This window comes from Gigantopelta aegis, chromosome 12 (genome assembly GCF_016097555.1).
Source record: "Gigantopelta aegis isolate Gae_Host chromosome 12, Gae_host_genome, whole genome shotgun sequence".
Lineage (NCBI taxonomy): Eukaryota > Metazoa > Mollusca > Gastropoda > Neomphalida > Peltospiridae > Gigantopelta > Gigantopelta aegis.
In genome coordinates, this window is record NC_054710.1 from 38,001,816 (window position 1) to 38,022,936 (window position 21,121).

Sequence of the window (21,121 nt, forward strand, 5' to 3'; positions counted from 1 at the left end):
CGTATGGCCAATCTACGTCACAATCAATGGGGTTTCCGTAAGCAGAACACGGTACGTTACTAACACTGGAGCCGTGTTAACAGTAGACAAGGACCTTACTATAGTGGAAAGATGAAATATCTCAATAACTTAATTATTGCGGCCATTTTATCATCTAAGTACATCAATATATCACTATGCGTCTAAACATTGATATAGTTTAGGTATTTGTTTTATTATTGATTTAAACCATTAACACGACTATCGGAATTAAAGTCTCCAAAATGACGTCATTATGATGTAGATTAGCCACACTGATATTGGGCAATCGGAAATCCTCGTAACTTCTGTCGAAACAGAACCGAGTGTAGTTATTTAGTTTATTAACTTTGAATATTCCTACAAGCGGAGAGATTTTCCCTTACAAACAAAACAATCTAAATTAGATATGCAGCACTAATTGTTTATTTTGATAACAAATAACTAAACTATGACAACATAATATCAATACGATAACCAAGAGAGTAACAAGCATCGCACCCCTATTTGGAAATTGGACTTGCCTGACATCAGACCTAGAAACAATCATGGCCGCCAAAGTTGTTCACTTCGAACGATCCAAAACGCTTTTTTTTTATATAGTAATAATGCACCTGTGTGCCAGTTATATATCCATTTCCGGGAAAAACCATTGCTACGCTCCTAAGCCATTACTCAGACATTTTGAGTATTGACTTCCAGGCAGGTGTGAAGAGACCTGCTGAGTTAGGAGGTGTTCTATGTTGCTGGATCGAATCCCAGTTCAGACAGTAAATTCTCTAACGTTATTATTAAATGGCAAAGCGAGTGGCAGGTCATGGCCTGCAAGCTTTTTCATAACACTACAGTCATGTTGATCTATAGTCCAGACCCATATTTGGTTGAACATTGAAATTTAACCTAACTTGATAATAACGGCCATTGGCTGTCAGAAGCTAGCGGCAGTGAGCCACTTACACTGACATATGACACCCACGTGTATGGAGTTCCTTCTCGTGTTAAAAAACATAACGAATGACGAGGCACTATCCCAATCAAGCGTGTCGATATCAGTTCCATCATTATGAACAAGACTAGTCTTCGTTGTCGCGTAGAAGCATGTTTTGAAAAGGGTTTTTTATGTGCTCGATATGTTGTTTCCTTGTGGCATTATTATGTAAAAACATGAGTGATTTTTCACTTCACACAACGCCGCCAGTTTGCAAATGAAATATCACATGACTTGCATCGAACTGAGCCGTATTCGGCAGTGTACCGTTGACACACAGGAATCCAAAACCGTACTGACCCGTAAGTGTGTTGGTCAATCCACATACATATATGAATTTAGATCCAAAACAGATTGAAACGTTTTGGTACCCGTTTTTGGTGTATCCTATCCGGATGAAAATGAATTGATGAGTTTTGAAGTTTGGTGTGTCAACAGTATTGGCAAGAAACTAAGATTTATATATAGCTTAGCAATGTTTTATGAATTTGGGCTCATATGTTTTCAATGATCAAGATGTGACTTCTCCCCGTTTTGTTTGTCTATCTTGAACCCTGGTAGTTATTTGTCCATTTCTAAAGGATGCTAATATGCTGCCACATAAACAACATGAAACCTCATGACGCAGGAATGCCTACATATAGGCGTCGGAAACGTGTGTGTGGGGGGGGGGGGGGGGGCAGACTCACTGCCCCCACCCACCCCACCCCCACCGACTCTGAAACTGGGGGGCCACAATATGAACTCGCAGTTACTACCATCTTCCGACGCCTATTATTATGGTAAAGTGGTTGAACTGATAATTCGACATACACACGAGTAAATACTTTCACAATTAAAGTATGAAATATTTTGTAGAAAAACTCTACAATAGATTAGATAAAGACAAAATAAGAAGCAAACTTCATTGTAGCACTAATGTGTGTTCACTGACCATCTGTGCAAATCTCATTGTGTAAACTGCTCGTATTGCATGCATGCATGGTAAGAATAAAAAATATAGTCTGTACATTTACTTTGTACTTACACACAGCAACAATTACTAACTCCAATGTATTTTCAGATGGACCAGGCAATATTACATTCAATCCATCACCACCAGCTAAAGTCATAGTAGGAGGCAACGTGAATGTAAACTGTACTGCTGACTGTATCCCACCATGTTCATACTCTTGGACACTGGAAAACAAACCGGTCGGTTCAACCTCATTATTAGCATTGAAGAACATCGGAAAGAAAGAAGCAGGAGGGTACATGTGTACAGCAAACAACACCATACTATTAAAATCTGTAATTAAAACTTTCAAACTGACCGTTGTCGGTAAGTATTATGTTTCACTTGTCACAAGTTAGATGTGATTTTACTTTTCTGTGAAATAATGTGCCTGTATTGACCCAGCTAGTACACCTGTGCCTTATACATAACAAACAGAACTTTACTGCTTGACACCTACAGGGTATAACATTGTTAGCAATCTAAAGCCTGGTTTTGATACATTATGTACAGGGTGTTTTTTTAGGCATACCGTGGATCAGAAAACAGGCCTGTTCTAAAAGGAAGTGGCACTGAAAATTTCCAATTTGTTAATTAAGAATTCGCGATATATGTCTGTTCTAATAAATTAATTTAATATTGGTGTACTGCATCATTCAGTACCTTGAAAAAATATCTATATTCTGACTAAATTGCGCATCTCATCAGACCCAGGGGAACCATACTGGATAAATCCTTGTTGTATAGACAAACAAGAGATTTCATGGGAGCATAATTCATCCCCGCGACATCATCTTCATATTAACTCTGAATTATATTAGTAAATTAATCTCACATTTTTGTGTTTAAGAAAGAAATCATTATCATATCGGTTTGGTACCCGTTTTTGATGAGTTTTGACGTTTGGGTCCCTGTTTCGGAGGTGTCAAGTATATATTGGTACTAGATCTTTTTTGAACTAAATTTGGTTAGAAGCTTCCTTGACACGTGTAAAAAACAAAATCATAAATTTGGTCCTTGTGAAAACCCCACCCATCCCCACCACCCCAAAATAATGAGAGTAATGAGTGGTAAGTGGGGATTAACATACGAGCTGGGTTTTTTTTATTATATAAATTATATTTTAAAATTATTTTTACAGGTGTTTCATGGGACATTTCTGGGTCTTCACCTTATGCAGTGCTTAACAAGACATTTACATTCACCTGTACAGTAACAGATGCTGAGGATCTCGTTGATGTAATAGCTTTTTATAAGAGAACATCTACATACGGTTCACGGTATCAGACTGGTAATACTTGTATACCGTTCTATGATCCAATGAGAGGCTACAATATATCCTGTGGAAGTGGCACAAACAGCAGCTCGTCCACCACTAAAATCTATACTTTTGTGATCTACCAAGTTGCACCACATGATGTAGGAGATTGGTCCTGTAGGCTATTCAGATCACTTAGAATGTCTACGTTTTCTTTGATCATTAGCAGTAAGTTTACTTCCTTTTATATATGATTTATTAGGCCTGAATGTTAACCTTTTTAAGTGCTACCTTATACAGAGAATAACTGGTTACTATCTTAACCCATTTCCTGCCATTGACGTATATACACGTCAAGCTTCATCACAATGACGTCACTTAGCATTGCTTTCATTTAAAAATCATTTAAAAAAATAACGACGTTTTTGTCGAAAACAAAGTAAGGAAATGTCAGTGTCTTAGAATGACATATCCAAATATTTGCTAAATTGTTGTTGTACATCTTATGGGGTTTGTTTTGGGGTTTTTTAAATAATAGAAATGACCCGTCAAATGGTGCATGCTATTGTTTGTTGTTTTTCAGTAGCGGTTTCTTTTATCAGGACACATTTGTCATAATATATTATTATATAAGCGTCACTTTTCATGTCTAAAAAAAGGTACAAACACAATCAAATTGTTATAATCAGACAGCATGTGACAAAACATTTCCCGCCATAAAAATGTGACAGCAGTTGTACACATTGCTTGCATGTGATGCTGACTGTTAATAATTACAACATGATTTCCTAAAATACAGCAGTCTGGGGAATACCTTGACCTATATTATTTTCAATATCCAATCACAAAACATTCTCGTTGTGTGTCACATATAACAATTATGTGGCTGCAACGTTTTTTTTATCATTATCATTGAAATATAATTAATAGTGTGGTAGGTCTGTGGCAAAATTAACTATGACCTAAAAGAAATTGGTACACAATATTGTAAATAATAAACGGTAAGTAAAGTGCAATTTTATTTGTGAAAAAATGGGTTTAATAGCGAAAAACAACGCCGTAATGGTTAACAACTAGCCGTAACTAGGGTATGTCCCTTTAATACATAGCCTGCATCTTTTTCAACTTTCCAACTTATATCACGGAAATATCCGATGTTGACCGAATGCTTAGGTCGAACTACCCGATGGGTCGAACTCTTTCTCGAGCACCGAGGGTGTTCGAACCAACGGGATTCAACTGTAGTACATTGGTTTTGTTTGTTTGTTTTTTCATAACGTTAGTAAATTCTTTACAACACCCCTACCTACCCCGTAACATTACGTAATTGCTGAATAGCCCATCTTCTTTTCAGAAATTAGTTTTCAAAGGAAACCATCACACATTGAGCTACAGAATTAGTTTAGAACAATTAATTATCGATAAACCTCTGGATTTGTCAATAACATATCGTGAAAAAATAACTTATTATTAACAATGCAAATAATAATAATAATGCTTTCACCCATTTGGTCAGCCATACATTTCCCTCTCACAAATCACGGTCAGTTTCAATCTGGTTGCATTTTCAGTATTTATGACATTTTGGGTACATTTTGTGAAAGCTAAAAGAGTATGTCGAATAATTCAACCTCATTTAAAGATTGTAGATTCATATCAAAGTTGGTGGAAGTGTGTTAATCATTACAAACTATACATATACATATCCATATACATATACATATACATATACATATACATATATATACACACACACACACACACACACACACACACACACACACACACACACACACACACACATACATACATACATACACGAATACAAAAGCATAGCGAATAATTTAAACTTATGCAAGCAAATATAATTCCCCTGGACAACTGTAGAGCCTAATATATTGAACTTTAAAGCAATATTTTAGCTTCAGTGGACGGGGTATCAGTTGAGCTAACCCCCTTCCAGCCTATGCTGTTTTGTCAAAGGGGTTCGTTTTGTAATTAAAGTCACATTCTCTGGTTACCATATTATAACATCATGTCCAAATGTGAAATACAAGCTCAAATGCACTTTTAAAAAAGTCGTGTGTGTTCGCTATGAACGGATATCTTCAAATGTATACGCTTGATTCGTCGCCCGTGCCGCCATAGCTCGGCAAAGCACAAACGACAGCCTGTTGTCAGTTTCAGTTAACACGTGCGTTTGCCGATTTCAAATTGTAGGGTTCGTCTAAAAAAATTAAAAGAGAAATCTTGCGCTTTACGAAGAACGTTCGGTTGAGGATACGGTACTAGAGTCTTTAGTTAAAACCGGTTTGATCTTGACAACGTATTATCAACAGTCGTACCTTCCTATTTCAGAATTGATATTTATAAAGTGTTAGTAAAACTTTCAAAGTTTAGTTTGTATACTAGTAACACATTAATCATGTAGATATATATATATTTTTAAATATACTAAAGTAGACAATGAACGTTTTCACTTCTTAATTTTACGTGTTAAAATCGACAAATTCAAATAAATATTATTTCGTTTGGAAAGGGTAAAGTTGGGAAGGGTGTGTGTGTGTGTGTGTGTGTGTGTGTGTGTTTGTTTAACGACATCAAAGATAAAGCATATTGATTTAATAATCATCCGACCCATACAATCGTAAATAAAATGTGTTGAGTGCGTCGTTAAATAAAACATATATCCTATCCTTCCTTCCATCTGCTGTTGGATGTCTAACATTTGGTAATTTTGACATATAATCTAAGAAAGGAATCGGGTGCATGTGCAGGGGGAGGGTATTGGAGGTCGAAACCCTTACTTGCCCAAGCTTAAAAAAAATTTGAAATATATTTTTGGGGGGGAGCATCGCCCCATATAAACTTCGCTTAACACAATATATAACCCCAACCCCGCTGAAATCCTTGCACACGCGCCTTGGAAACCCGCTACATTTTTTTTTTAGCAAGGGATTGTTTATATGTACCATCCCACAGACAGGATATCACATACCATGGTCTTTTTGTATACTCGCCGATGGGGATCGATCCTAGACTGACCGCGCATTTCCAAAAACCACCTTTTTTAGGTCTAAGTAATGAATAAAAATAACATATAGTCTTGAAAAATGTTACGTAAATCGAACACAGTACCCTCTTCCTCTACCCCTAGAGCGTTACGTAATTAGTAACACCCCCTTACATGTAACGCGTATGCCAACAGCTGGCCACTGTCAAAAGTTCAAGGCAAATCCCCCACTCACCGACCTCTGGAAAGGCGTTGTACCATACCTCTATGGATATAAATATGTTTTGGAGGTATGAGACGACCCCTCAATCAAGACAGTTAAATTTGTTCAAAAATTGCGAAATCTGACGTGATCTCTTGTTGTGAAATTCTATACTGTGATAAGCCAATGAAAACCGAGATCGGTACGAGTCCGTCAAAAGTGTTCCACTTTCAAAATCATGGCTTTGTTTTTGACCTGGATAAGCCAGCGTAGTGAAACCAATGCGGAGTGCGGCGTCATATATGCACCAAACGTAATTGGATTTTCTCTTCTATATGCTTAAATAATAAAAATATTCCAGGGAATGTAGTTTTAACTAGTATATAGAACATTTGATTACTAATCAGAGCCGCGTTTTCAGGGTAATTTAGTGTTGTATATGGTGGATGATTAATTTTTTAAAAATTTAAAATTCAAGAAACAAAAAATAATAATTAAAAAAATATATATAATAAAATAATAAAAAAATTCGGTGTGGCCTGTGTGCATGTTGCATCAGTAAATTATTTATTTATCATTTATTTGCGCATATTTAACACCATAATAATTTATAAAATAAATAATAATAATAAATAAGAGGGCAATATGTGATCACATCTGGAATATCCCAGAGCTAATAATAGTAACAGCTAAATGTTGATATCTAGATCTAAGGTCAGTCTTTTCTTTTTAAAATGGTACTCCACATGTTTTCTACAAACGTATATAACTGAAATATTATTCTAAATCATAGGATGCATTCACTTAATAGCCATCACTTGCATGTGTTTACTTTCTTCGCTATACTTTTGTATTGGCGTGTATAGGTGCTTTATTATTTATGTTTTTAATCATTCACAGATTTCCACCGACAGTGATAGACTACCTTTAAATAAGGTTGAATTATCCGAGAGACTGGTTTTGCTTTTACAAAACGTTCCAAGAAAGTCATAAATACAGAAATTGCACCCAGATGCAATGCAGTCACATGTTATTCTGCCGTGAATTTCACTGCTTTAATGGCGGCCGTACGGTTACGCCATCTATCGACAACGTCATAAACTGCTGGGCGACAATCAGAAAAACGCATCTATACCAAAGATAGATCTGAAGTGAAACAACCATAGGATATATGATATTTACTGTGTAGGAAAATGAACCGAAAGTGCCAAATCGATTGCTCTGTCCTGGACCTTCCGAAAAAAATAATATTAAAACTCGTCTGCAGTGGGTGTAAAACCCCGTAGACATGAAAACAGGCAAATCATGCAAAACACAACGATATAAGGAGCACTTACCAGTGTTTTGACGAAAACAGCTCCAAATCAGAGAAGCACGCTCTAAAATCTTCATTGGAATCAGGTCAGCTTCCGGTAAAAGAAACGAAATTGTAGGGCTGTAGCGTGGTGTCACAATTGCATTTTTTGTTTGTTTTTAAATTATGGTGGATGACAATTTAAAAAAAATCAGCCGTGTGTGCTGGGATTTTAGCGGCGGGGGTGGGGTCTGGAGAGGGACGTTTATAGGGGATTTCAGTCATGCTCAAACAGGGGCCGGGAGGTGCGGGTGGGAGTCTACCCACTCCTTACAGATGCGTCTGCAAATGTTATAAAGATAAAATAATAATCATGAGGTAAACTGCTGTTGTGTTTTGATAAATATATTAGTACCAAATCGTAAAATTGGAACGAAAACGATATAGATATTCGGGAAATTGAGCTGGCCTCAAACCCTTTCACCATGTACATGTACTATTTCCATCTTTCCTCCCACAATATTAGTTGTAATCCATGTAAAAATGTGTAGTCCTTCGTTTGAAACCCTATATTATATATATAGCTGGTTGGCAATAACGCTAAAATTAATAAATGCTGTTTTTCAGTTTTTGGTAATTTCGTTTAATTCGGGCCAAAATTAGCCTTCCCCTCTCCTACTCCCACCCCTACAAAACAAAACGGGAGCCCGTACCCTTAAGATTAGTATATCAGGTCTGTAACCTGTCACCGCGAGGTCCAATGTTTTTTCCACGCAAGTTATCGGCCGTTTTTTAGAACATCGACACAGTCCTTTTTCGTGTTACGGAACACCTCCCAAAAAAATCACTGTAAAAAGTTTGTTAAGTAAAGTTTGTTTTATTTAACGACGCCGCTAGAGCACATTGATTTTTTATCTTATCATCTGCTATTGGACGTCAAACATATGGTCATTCTGACACTGTTTTTAGAGGAAACCCGCTGTCGCCACATAGGCTACTCTTTTTACGACAGGCAGCAAGGGATATTTTATTTGCGCTTCCCACAGGCAGGATAGCACAAACCATGGCCTTTGTTGAACCAGTTATGGATCACTGGTCGGTGCAAGTGGTTTACACCTACCCATTGAGCCTTGCGGAGCACTCACTCAGGGTTTGGAGTCGGTATCTCGATTAAAAATCCCATGCCTCGACTGGGATCCGAACCCAGTTCCTACCAGCCTGTAGACCGATGGCCTGCCACGACGCCACCGAGGCCGGTAAAATCACTGTAATTACTGAAAATTACTGTAGGATAATGGCTTGTAATAGATTAAGAGTAAGTAATCGAGTGTTTTATTTAAAAAATATGTTGATAAATAAATGTTAAAAAAAAAGAAAAAAAAAGACCACATGCTTTAGCAGGGCGTGCGCTCCGTTGTGTAGGCAACGACCCGAAACATTGTTCAGTTGTTTTCAGTTTCGTCTAAAAAAAAATTGTTAAACACATTATTTCATGCAAATAAAATGTTGTACTGAAGATGTACTAGTAATAATCACAAATCATAAAACGATAAAAATATCAAAGAAAAATCGCAAAACTTTCAAAGTGTAGTCGACCTATATTATCGCCGTTTGACCCAGATATCATTTGGAGATTATTATAATATTTCACGGGAACAACTGCCAGTGATTTCTTCTTCTTTAAGTCCCTCTATAAACAATTCAGAAGAAGTTGCACAAATTATTCATGATCCCAATAATATCATGGTGACAAAGCATGTTTGTTTTGCTTCAACATATATTTTACTTGTTCGGTCCATTTTCAACCGCCATGCGTCATGGATAAACGTTTCACATTTGTTACTTGTCAAAAATGTCTTCATCAATTCCAACTACATATTGTGCCACACATGAACAAATTCTGACCCCCTCTCCAAGGGCCTAAGCAACAGGGCCCAAAATGGAACAAAAATAAATAATAATAAACCCATATGTGTACGAGCTGTCATTTTTGTAGAGGTGCAGGCTGATATTTGCCTGAGTTAAAACAAAAATCCCCGAATCTGGATAACAACAATTATTTATATCAGCTTTACTGCTAAACAGCAGAGCCGGTTTATCCTAGTAGCATATGTAACACGTGCTACGTGCCCCGCGCTTCAGTGGGCCCCGCAGTGATGTGTACATTTATTATCCCCAGGTCATGTTTCCACTCTCCCCGAGGGGGATGCAAAATATATATCCTGGGAAGGTGGTCCCGCTCGTATTTGTGCTACAGGCCCCACGGATCCCTAAACGGGTCTATCAAACAGCAGGGACGTAGCTAGATGGAGAGGCAAGGGTTTGGGGGAGAGGAAAAGGTGTGGCAGAACGCAAGGTGGGAGTCAATTCCACAAACATCAGGTAAAAATAATAGCAAATGACGATTATTGATATTGGCGCTTTAAGTATGCAACCTCCCTGAAATGACTGAAAAATGGTATTTCAGAGCCTTTAGATTAGTAAAATGTCCGGGGGTGGGTTATGCCTTTAGACCGCCTAGTGTTTATTTGTTGTTATTATTTTTTAAATCCTAGCTACAGCCCTGAACAGCTATATTGGGTTGCAAATGAATCACTACATATTTTTACATGGACTAAACAACTAATATTGTGTAAGAGTAAAATGGTGGAAATACATGTTGAAAAGGTTTTAGGCCAGCTCTTTTGCCCGAAATGATATATCTGGATAGTATTCAAATATGTAAAGGCAAATGGATGGCCAGTGTATATAATTTGTGAATGTCCCCGGGAAGGGGGTGAAGTTCATAAGAGTTATATAGAAAATGTATTTGAACCAATTTCTTGAGATCTACTAGAACATCTACTAGATACCCATTTCCTTGTGAATTTGGTCCTTCTAAGGGTGGGTCCACATAAAAATACGGGGAAATTAAGACCCAACTTGTATTGTCTATCATATAGAAAAATAAACCATGTCTTTCGGAACTATTAGACAATTTCCAAGCAAATTTATCGCAGTTTTTGCTAACAAAATCATGAATTTGGGTCATTTTATCCCACTAGAAAAATGGGTTCTCGCACTCCATGTGTTTGGTAGTTGTGGTCAGCAATTTACTCAGGTGACCGTTCAACATTGGATGCATTCTATGTTGTTGTTTGTTTCTTTGGATTAAAACCCTACTTTTCGTTACAATTTTGACGTGTTAAATAATTTTCATCTTGAGAAATGAAGCACTGCTGCAAGTATCGTGTGTCGTAATAAATTACTGAAATGCCTAAAATCATTTTTATTATTTCTAGTATTCTAATATCAGTGACCAGGGTTTCTGCCAGTGGGTATGAAGGGTAAAATTATGTATCCTAAAATATTGCGAATAGACTTCTTTCAAATTACATCGCGGATGTGCTAGTCGCGGAGCAACTCGTGGACGCTAACCGTGAACTCGCGCGTAATCTCGCAAAAATAGCCCTCTTTACAAGTTGGGGGAGGGCACAAACAATGGGAGGCCATGTAATAGGAATGTGAATAGCTCCAGTATTAATTATTCAGTAGGGAACCCGAAAATTTGGTTGAGATCCAACAAATACTTATTGGAGATGTTTGTGAATTATTGCTTATCACGAAATAAAAATATTTTGTTTTTAAGTGCCCCTTTGTATGTTGTTGTTTTGTTTTGTTTGTTTTGTTTTTATCTGTCTTACCTAGTCAGATCCATTCTTGGAATAGTTGGAATAGTGCCCTTTAAAAACAGTTATCAAAGTCAAATTACAATGAAATATATGATAGTCATACTTATGTACGAAGCAAAGTTAATTCTATGGCTTTTTCCTGGGTCCCCCTCCCCGTTCTTCCGACCCCGCTCAATGCTAAAATTCACCATTTAGTGATTGAGATCTAAGAGTATCGAGTTTGAACTCTTCTGAATAATATGTTTTGGTTTTGGGTTATAAAACTCCAAAAGAGGAAGTGATCACTGGCTGAAAATGAGTAATTTTGCTATCAGGATGCCATGGGGATAAAAACACATTCTTGGGTTATAATACTATGCAAAATAATGCTCAAAATAGTTTTAAAATCATTGTTAAAAATGACTAATTTTGTGATTCAGATGCCAATGAAAGGCGTTTAAAGACATCCAGTTATAAAAATGTCCCCAGGGGAGAATGCCCTCGGACCCTCCTACACATCTCATACCATACTTAACTACCCTGATCATTAGCCCATCCCACTTTAAAGAAAATGCTCAGACGGTCCTCACAGCTCGTATAATAATATCTATTAATGCAGCTAGCGCTACAGATAACCGCAGGTAGTCATTTAGTGTACACTGTGATATATACACAAACGCCTTCATATTAACTGCAAATATTAAAACTTTTATTAAGATGCCCTTTTAACGAGCCAATGTGCCCATTTTTTCTTGGTCCCCATCCCCATAAAATATGTCCTGGATGCACCCATGGGGGAGGGGGCACAATATGAAGTGGAGGAACAGTCAAATTGAGGGGGAGGGGGTGGGGACAAAACCTATATATTAAACCGGATCTCAGACTAATGAAGTTACATAAAATTAGAGTATGTCCATTATTTCATCATCACCACGTCCTAGGTGATCTGGATGCATGGAATCAGTTATCCTAGTCAAACAATCCATCACTCATAATCCCGCCATGATCTCCGCTATCGTTCCCACTACAAGCCTCTTGTACAAACTGAGTGAAAATCACTTTCTTCTCCTGATCGTCTGGTGGAATTGTGGGAATGGCAAGAGTATATTTTGAAAGGTATACAGGACGCTTTGGTTCATTACAGTATATTCTCTCAGGCCGAAACACCATAGAAAATCCTCGTATGGCCAATCTACGTCACAATCAATGGGGTTTCCGTAAGCAGAACACGGTACGTTACTAACACTGGAGCCGTGTTAACAGTAGACAAGGACCTTACTATAGTGGAAAGATGAAATATCTCAATAACTTAATTATTGCGGCCACTTTATCAGCTAAGTACATCAATATATCACTATGCGTCTAAACATTGATATAGTTTAGGTATTTGTTTTATTATTGATTTAAACCATTAACACGACTATCGGAATTAAAGTCTCCAAAATGACGTCATTATGATGTAGATTAGCCACACTGATATTGGGCAATCGGAAATCCTCGTAACTTCTGTCGAAACAGAACCGAGTGTAGTTATTTAGTTTATTAACTTTGAATATTCCTACAAGCGGAGAGATTTTCCCTTACAAACAAAACAATCTAAATTAGATATGCAGCACTAATTGTTTATTTTGATAACAAATAACTAAACTATGACAACATAATATCAATACGATAACCAAGAGAGTAACAAGCATCGCACCACTATTTGGAAATTGGACTTGCCTGACATCAGACCTAGAAACAATCATGGCCGCCAAAGTTGTTGACTTCGAACGATCCAAAACGCTTTTTTTTATATAGTAATAATGCACCTGTGTGCCAGTTATATATCCATTTCCGGGAAAAACCATTGCTACGCTCCTAAGCCATTACTCAGACATTTTGAGTATTGACTTCCAGACAGGTGTGAAGAGACCTGCTGAGTTAGGAGGTGTTCTATGTTGCTGGATCGAATCCCAGTTCAGACAGTAAATTCTCTAACGTTTTTATTAAGATGGCAAAGCGAGTGGCAGGTCATGGCCTGCAAGCCTTTGGGTTTTTGCAAAAGGAAGGTATGTGTAACTTTTTCATAACACTACAGTCATGTTGATCTATAGTCCAGACCCGTATTTCGTTGAACATTGAAATTTAACCCAACTTGATAATAACGGCCATTGGCTGTCAGAAGCTAGCGGCAGTGAGCCACTTACACTGACATATGGCACCCACGTGTATGGAGTTCCTTCTCGTGTTAAAAAACATAACGAATGACGAGGCACTATCCCAATCAAGCGTGTCGATATCAGTTTCATCATTATGAACAAGACTAGTCTTCGTTGTCGCGTACAAGCATGTTTTGAAAAGGTTTTTTATGTGCTCGATATGTTGTTTCCTTGTGGCATTATTATGTAAAAAAAGAGAGTGATTTTTCACTTCACACAACGCCGCCAGTTTGCAAATGAAATATCACATGACTTGCATCGAACTGAGCCGTATTCGGCAGTGTACCGTTGACACACAGGAATCCAAAACCGTACTGACCCGTAAGTGTGTTGGTCAATCCACATACATATATGAATTTAGATCCAAAACAGATTGAAACGTTTTGGTACCCGTTTTTGGTGTATCCTATCCGGATGAAAATGAATTGATGAGTTTTGAAGTTTGGTGTGTCAACAGTATTGGCAAGAAACTAAGATTTATATATAGCTTAGCAATGTTTTATGAATTTGGGCTCGTATGTTTTCAATGATCAAGATGTGACTTCTCCCCGTTTTGTTTGTCTATCTTGAACCCTGGTAGATATTTGTCCATTTCTAAAGGATGCTAATATGCTGCCACATAAACAACATGAAACCTCATGACGCAGGAATACCTACATATAGGCGTCGGAAACGTGTGTGGGGGGGGGGGGGGGGGGCAGAATCACTGCCCCCACCCACCCCACCCCCACCGACTCTGAAACGGGGGGGGGGGGGGGCCACAATATGAACTCGCAGTTACTACCATCTTCCGACGCCTATTATTATGGTAAAGTGGTTGAACTGATAATTCGACGTACACACGAGTAAATACTTTCACAATTAAAGTATGATATATTTTGTAGAAAAACTCTACAATAGATTAGATAAAGACAAAATAAGAAGCAAACTTCATTGTAGCACTAATGTGTGTTCACTGACCATCTGTGCAAATCGCATTGTGTAAACTGCTCGTATTGCATGCATGCATGGTAAGAATAAAAATTATAGTCTGTACATTTACTTAGTAATTGTTGCTGTGTGTAAGTACAAACTCCAATGTATTTTCAGATGGACCAGGCAATATTACATTCAATCCATCACCACCAACTAAAGTCATAGAAAGAGCCAACGTGACAGTAAACTGTACTGCTGACTGTGTCCCACCATGTTCATACTCTTGGACACTGGAAAACAAACCGGTCGGTTCAACCTCGTTATTAGCATTGAAGAACATCGGAAAGAAAGAAGCAGGAGGGTACATGTGTACAGCAAACAACACCATAATATTAAAATCTGTAATTAAAACTTTCAAACTGACCGTTGGCGGTAAGTATTATGTTTCACTTGTCACAAGTTAGATGTGATTTTACTTTTTTGTGAAATAATGTGCCTGTATTGACCTAGCTAGTACACCTGTGCCTTATACATAACAAACAGAACTTTACTGCTTGACACATACAGGGTATAACATTGTTAACAGTCTAAAGCCTGGTTTTGATACATTATGTACAGGTTTTTTTTTTAGGCATACTGTGGATCAGAAAACAGGCCTGTTCTAAAAGGAAGTGGCACTGAAAATTTCCAATTTGTTAATTAAGAATTCCCGATATATGTCTGTTCTAATAAATTAATTTGACATTGGTGTACTGCATCATTCAGTACCTTAAAAAAATATCTATATTATGACTAAATTGCGCATCTCATCAGACCCAGGGGAACCATACTGGATAAACAAGAGATTTCATGCGAGCATAATTCATCCCCGCGACATCATCTTCATATTAACTCTGAATTATATTAGTAAATTAATCTCACATTTTTGTGTTTAAGAAAGAAATCATTATCTCATGGTTAATTTTGTTACGTGTTTTATGTTGTGCTTCCCGCTAAAATATTAACATAATGTGTTTTTCGATGAGAAAAAGGTCAGTTACAGTTTTAAAAAAAAAACCTGACTGTTTTAATGTGGATAAATGTTTAGTTACAGAAAAGTACATTTAAGACAAACACAAAACAAATTACTGCATAGAACGAACTGGTCATAAAGTTCTGGGGTTTTTTCGTTATATATTATCAATAACTTTCTATGTATAAAAAGAACCGTGCATAACCAATTAACCCTTAAAATTAACCAAATATTTTGTCAAAAATTGTGGATTCCATTGTAAATTACTGTGTATACAACAAACCGAGCATAATTTAAATTTTACTTGAAACAAAAACTGCAATGCAGCAATCACCGCCACACCGAACGAATCAAAGAATATTTGTGTTTACTTAGTTGAGTGATGTCAGTTAAGGGATTAAGTATGAGAACGTTCTCACTTCAATGCCGGTGTTCACTTTTAATAAATTGATTTCGTTTGTTGCCATTTGAACAGTATCCAACAATAAGCCCGACATGTCCAACTCTCTGTCCCACTGCCTACCCCGAAATCTCTGGACTGAAAAAATATAACCATGGCCTTTTTACACTCAAAACAAAATAAATAAATAATAATAATAATAATAATAAATAATTAAAATGCCTGATCTAGGGGATTATTTCATATTTAAACAGCACTACAGGAAGAAATAATAAGCGACATTATCCATCCATATGACAACACAGAATAACACTCCACCTGATATGAGTTCACTGACCACCTGTGCAAATTTCACTATGTGTAAACAGCTTGTATGGAATGTATGTTAGGAATATATATAAAAAATAGTCTGCACATTTACTTAGTAATTGTTGATGTGTACACGTACAAACTCCAATGTATTTTCAGATGGTCCAGGCAATATTACATTCAATCCATCACCACCAGCTAAAGTCATAGAAGGAGCCAACGTGACAGTAAACTGTACTGCTGACTGTGTCCCACCATGTTCATACTCTTGGACACTGGAAAATAAACCGGTCGGTTCAACCTTGTTATTAGCATTGAAGAACATCGGAAAGAAAGAAGCAGGCGTGTACATGTGTACAGCAAACAACACATTTACATTAAAATCTGTAATTAAAACATTCAAACTGACCGTTGTCGGTAAGTATTATGTTTCACTTGTCACAAGTTAGATGTGATTTTACATTTTTTGTGAAATAATGTGCCTGTAACCTAGCTAGTACACCTGTGCCTTATACATAACAAACAGAACTTTACTGCTTGACACATACAGGGTATAACATTGTTAACAGTCTAAAGCCTGGTTTTGATACATTATGTACAGGAGTTTTTTTTAGGCATTCTGTGGATCAGAAAACAGGCCTGTTCTAAAAGGAAGTGGCACTGAAAATTTCCAATTTGTTAATTAAGAATTCCCGATATATGTCTGTTCTAATAAATTAATTTAATATTGGTGTACTGCATCATTCAGTACCTTGAAAAAATATCTATATTATGACTAAATTGCGCATCTCATCAGACCCAGGGGTAATAATAATAAATAATAAATAATTAAAATGCCTGATCTAGGGGATTATTTCATATTTAAACAGCACTACAGGAAGAAATGATAAGCGACATTATCCATTCATATGACAACACAGAATAACACTCCACCTGATATGAGTTCACTGACCACCTGTGCAAATTTCACTATGTGTAAACAGCTTGTATGGAATGTATGTTAGTAATATATAAAAGAAAATAGTCTGCACATTTACTTAGTATTTGTTGCTGTGTACAAGTACAAACTCCAATGTATTTTCAGATGGACCAGGCAATATTACATTCAATCCATCACCACCAGCTAAAGTCATAGAAGGAGCCAACGTGACAGTAAACTGTACTGCTGACTGTGTCCCACCATGCTCATACTCTTGGACACTGGAAAATAAACCGGTCGGTTCAACCTCGTTATTAGCATTGAAGAACATCGGAAAGAAAGAAGCAGGCGTGTACATGTGTACAGCAAACAACACATTTACATTAAAATCTGTAATTAAAACATTCAAACTGACCGTTGTCGGTAAGTATTATGTTTCACTTGTCACAAGTTAGATGTGATTTTACTTTTTTGTGAAATAATGTGTCCTGTATTGACCTAGCTAGTACACCTGTGCCTTATACATAACAAACAGAACTTTACTGCTTGACACATACAGGGTATAACATTGTTAACAGTCTAAAGCCTGGTTTTGATACATTATGTACAGGGTTTTTTTTTTAGGCATACTGTGGATCAGAAAACAGGCCTGTTCTAAAAGGAAGTGGCACTGAAAATTTCCAATTTGTTAATTAAGAATTCCCGATATATGTCTGTTCTAATAAATTAATTTAATATTGGTGTACTGCATCATTCAGTACCTTGGAAAAATATCTATATTATGACTAAATTGCGCATCTCATCAGACCCAGGGGTAATAATAATAAATAATAAATAATTAAAATGCCTGGGGCCCGTTTCACAAAAGTTCGTACGAACAGTTTTACTCTTAAGAGATAAGGTACGAACAAAATGCGTTTCACGAAAATAAATTTTCTTAACTTACGAAAAAAATTGTTCGTAAGTCTAAGATAACCCCAGCGTTCTCTTAATAAGTTTATTTTCTTCGTAAACATGGCCGCCATAATTTATCAAGCGTTGATTGCACGACAAATTCGGAGAGAAAGAATATTCAGAGACAGATCGTATTTGTTAGAGACACTGCAAGACAGTGATTAAATTCCAAGATATCGATTTCCTCGGACAACAATATTACAACTGACCGATTTGATAAGAGAGGACATCGTGAGACCGAGTTGCAGAAGTCTAACCACACATTCAGGTAGGAAACGCGGCCGGTGAAATATGAAACTGTTACCTTTGAAAACGTATATATTTATCTCCCTTAGATTATACGGTGCTGTTAAAATTGTGCGCTTTGTAATATTTAGTAACCACATTTGTACTTGAATTCAGTGATTTTTTCAAATGTACTTGTAACGAAAGATACTACAAATGTATCACTCCTAACTATTTCTATAATCAGTCATCAAAGTTTATCAGTGAATTATAAGCATTTTTTAACAGCAATTTACAATGAAAATAATAAAATTATATATTTCAAATATTGGTGGCAACATTTACATAACTTAATTGTGTGTGTGTGTGTGTGTGTGTGTGTGTGTGTGTGCGTTTGTGTGTTAATTTTTAAATGTGAAGTAATTTGGTTTACTGCAGTATGTTGCGGTAGTAATATATATTATTGAAAACGAGAGAAAACAAATTCTGATGTGAAATGCACATAATGAGTAATAAATTATTATTTAAAATCAACAAAAGTTCCATTCATACTGAAATTCATAGACACTAAAGAGTCCAACACACACTCAGTATTAAACTGATATAAAGTAAGAAAGTGGCCTGTACAATTTTAATATCTTACACAACATTTACATTTTCTGTAATAAACTTTTTGTTTCTTACAATACGCACACACACATACACACATACACACTGACTTCATGCATATTTCTGTACATAATGGAACTATCCTGTATGAAATGCCTTCATATATTGTCTGTATGTTATCATGTTATCAACATGTGTGTATGCACACACGTGATTATATCAAGGTCACAAAATTAATTAGTGTTAATTCTAATTAAAAATTACTTTTCCGGTGATGGTTACTTTAAGATATTTAGCTAAAGGTGATTTGTTGTCTGAAGTTGCAGACGTACATGGCATATCAAAGTCATCGGCATCCAAATGCATAAACAGTGTATGTGATGCTATGTGTCACAGACTTAATAATATACACTTCCCACGTAACAATGCTGAAGTGAGAGAAGTAAAAGAGAAGTTTTACTCGTTGGCATCCTTTCCAAATGTAATTGGTGCCATAGATGGTACATTAATACCAATTCAAGGTATGACAGGAACTGATGAAAATCTGTATGTTTGTCGCAAAGGGTTCCATGCTTTAAACATCATGGCAGTGGCTGATGGAAAAATGAGGTAAATAAAAACATAATGCATTAATTGAAATGTAACACCTATTACTTTATTAAGTGGGTTTATCTAAAATTTTAACAATGAAAACAAAATACTATTTTTATAATATAAACATGAACAAATACTTGAAAGATTTGTAAAATCCAATAAATCCACAACATAATGTATGATACAATGTTACACTCATTCATCATAATTATATTAAGGTTATGTGATACATGGTTTTAAGCCCAACATTATTTGGTATTATTGAGTATGAAATGAATAATATTGCACAGAACTTCAATATGAATAACTTAAAATGTGACATATATGTAAGGTTAAGTGTAAGGAAATTATAATGTATTGTTCCCACAGATTCATCAATATAAATACAAGATTCCCTGGTGCATCTCATGATGCATATATTTTAATGAGTTCCAACATTCACCGAATGATGGAGAACTTGCCAGAAGGAGGGTGGCTTGTTGGTGATTCTGGATACCCCTTGAAAACATGGCTGATGACACCCCTCATTCATCCAACAAGTCACAAAGAAATATCATACAACAGGGCACATTGCAAAACAAGAGTCGTCATTGAAAGGGCATTTGGTGTCTTAAAATCCAGATTCAGGTGAAATGTTTCCCTTACAACTGCATTGCATTCATCATTTGAATCATTAACTTTTAATATTATTGTAAAAATGAAAACACAGTTTCCCCATGTTTGAAAGTCCATTGGTAATTGTGTATTAATTTTAAGGAATTAGTACCTTCATTTGAATAGTAATAAATTACATTAGTACATTATTTTAACCACATCATGATTAATTAAAAAGAAAAGAAAAAAAAAATGTAGCATTTTGATCATCTTTAAATAAAATTCATGTCAATAAATATATATTATGATTATGCTGATGAAATATTTAATACTTTTACTTAGTATTATGGTGTTATTGGAATTATTACATAATATAACATTGCAATTAATGTCATTACACACATAACAAAGACGTGAAAAAAATAAATGCACACATGCACATGTAAACATGCACTCACATACAGAAACACATATAAACATGAAACTCCAAAATGAAATTGAAGTAACTAAACATATGTAATAATGTCTGTTTTCAGATGTATCCATAAAAGTGGTGGAGCATTACCATTTTTGCCGAAAAAATGCTCACGAATAATTGAAACAACCTTCCGTCTGCATAATAAAGCAATAAATGAAAACATTCCTCTGCTACATGGTGGACATATACTGCAAATAAACAACAACCACATTTGCAGAAATGTTCCTGATAGACAAGCACAAACAATTCGCCAGCAACTAATTGCAAGATTTTAAAAGCATAAAGCCAAATATGAAGATACATCATAAATTGATTGTATTGCATTACTTTGGTGTATGAAAAGTTATTCAGCCATAACATAATGATTTCTTATCTCAAATGAATATATTTTCCATTTCACAATCAATATTGAGAGATATGAAGACATGTAAATAGGTGGCATTATGCATTTAAAGGCAAAGTTTGAACAATTTATTACTTCATATATTTTTCAT

The 21,121-nt window shown here is 36.1% G+C and overlaps 1 protein-coding gene across 8 annotated transcripts in view; it reads left to right on the forward strand.

The window, feature by feature from the left end:
* The window catches only part of LOC121386250 (hemicentin-2-like), an 89,251-nt gene that overhangs the window by 44,367 nt on the left and 23,763 nt on the right, over positions 1–21,121 (forward strand). For 7 of the 8 annotated variants that reach the window (XM_041517086.1, XM_041517092.1, XM_041517094.1 and 4 more), the window contains 5 exons: positions 2,070–2,327; positions 3,142–3,486; positions 14,708–14,965; positions 16,414–16,671; positions 17,339–17,596. In XM_041517086.1, coding sequence (XP_041373020.1) covers positions 2,070–2,327; positions 3,142–3,486; positions 14,708–14,965; positions 16,414–16,671; positions 17,339–17,596 — 1,377 coding nt within the window. The remainder of the gene's footprint in view (positions 1–2,069; positions 2,328–3,141; positions 3,487–14,707; positions 14,966–16,413; positions 16,672–17,338; positions 17,597–21,121) is intronic. The other variant, XM_041517093.1, reaches the window with a different exon arrangement.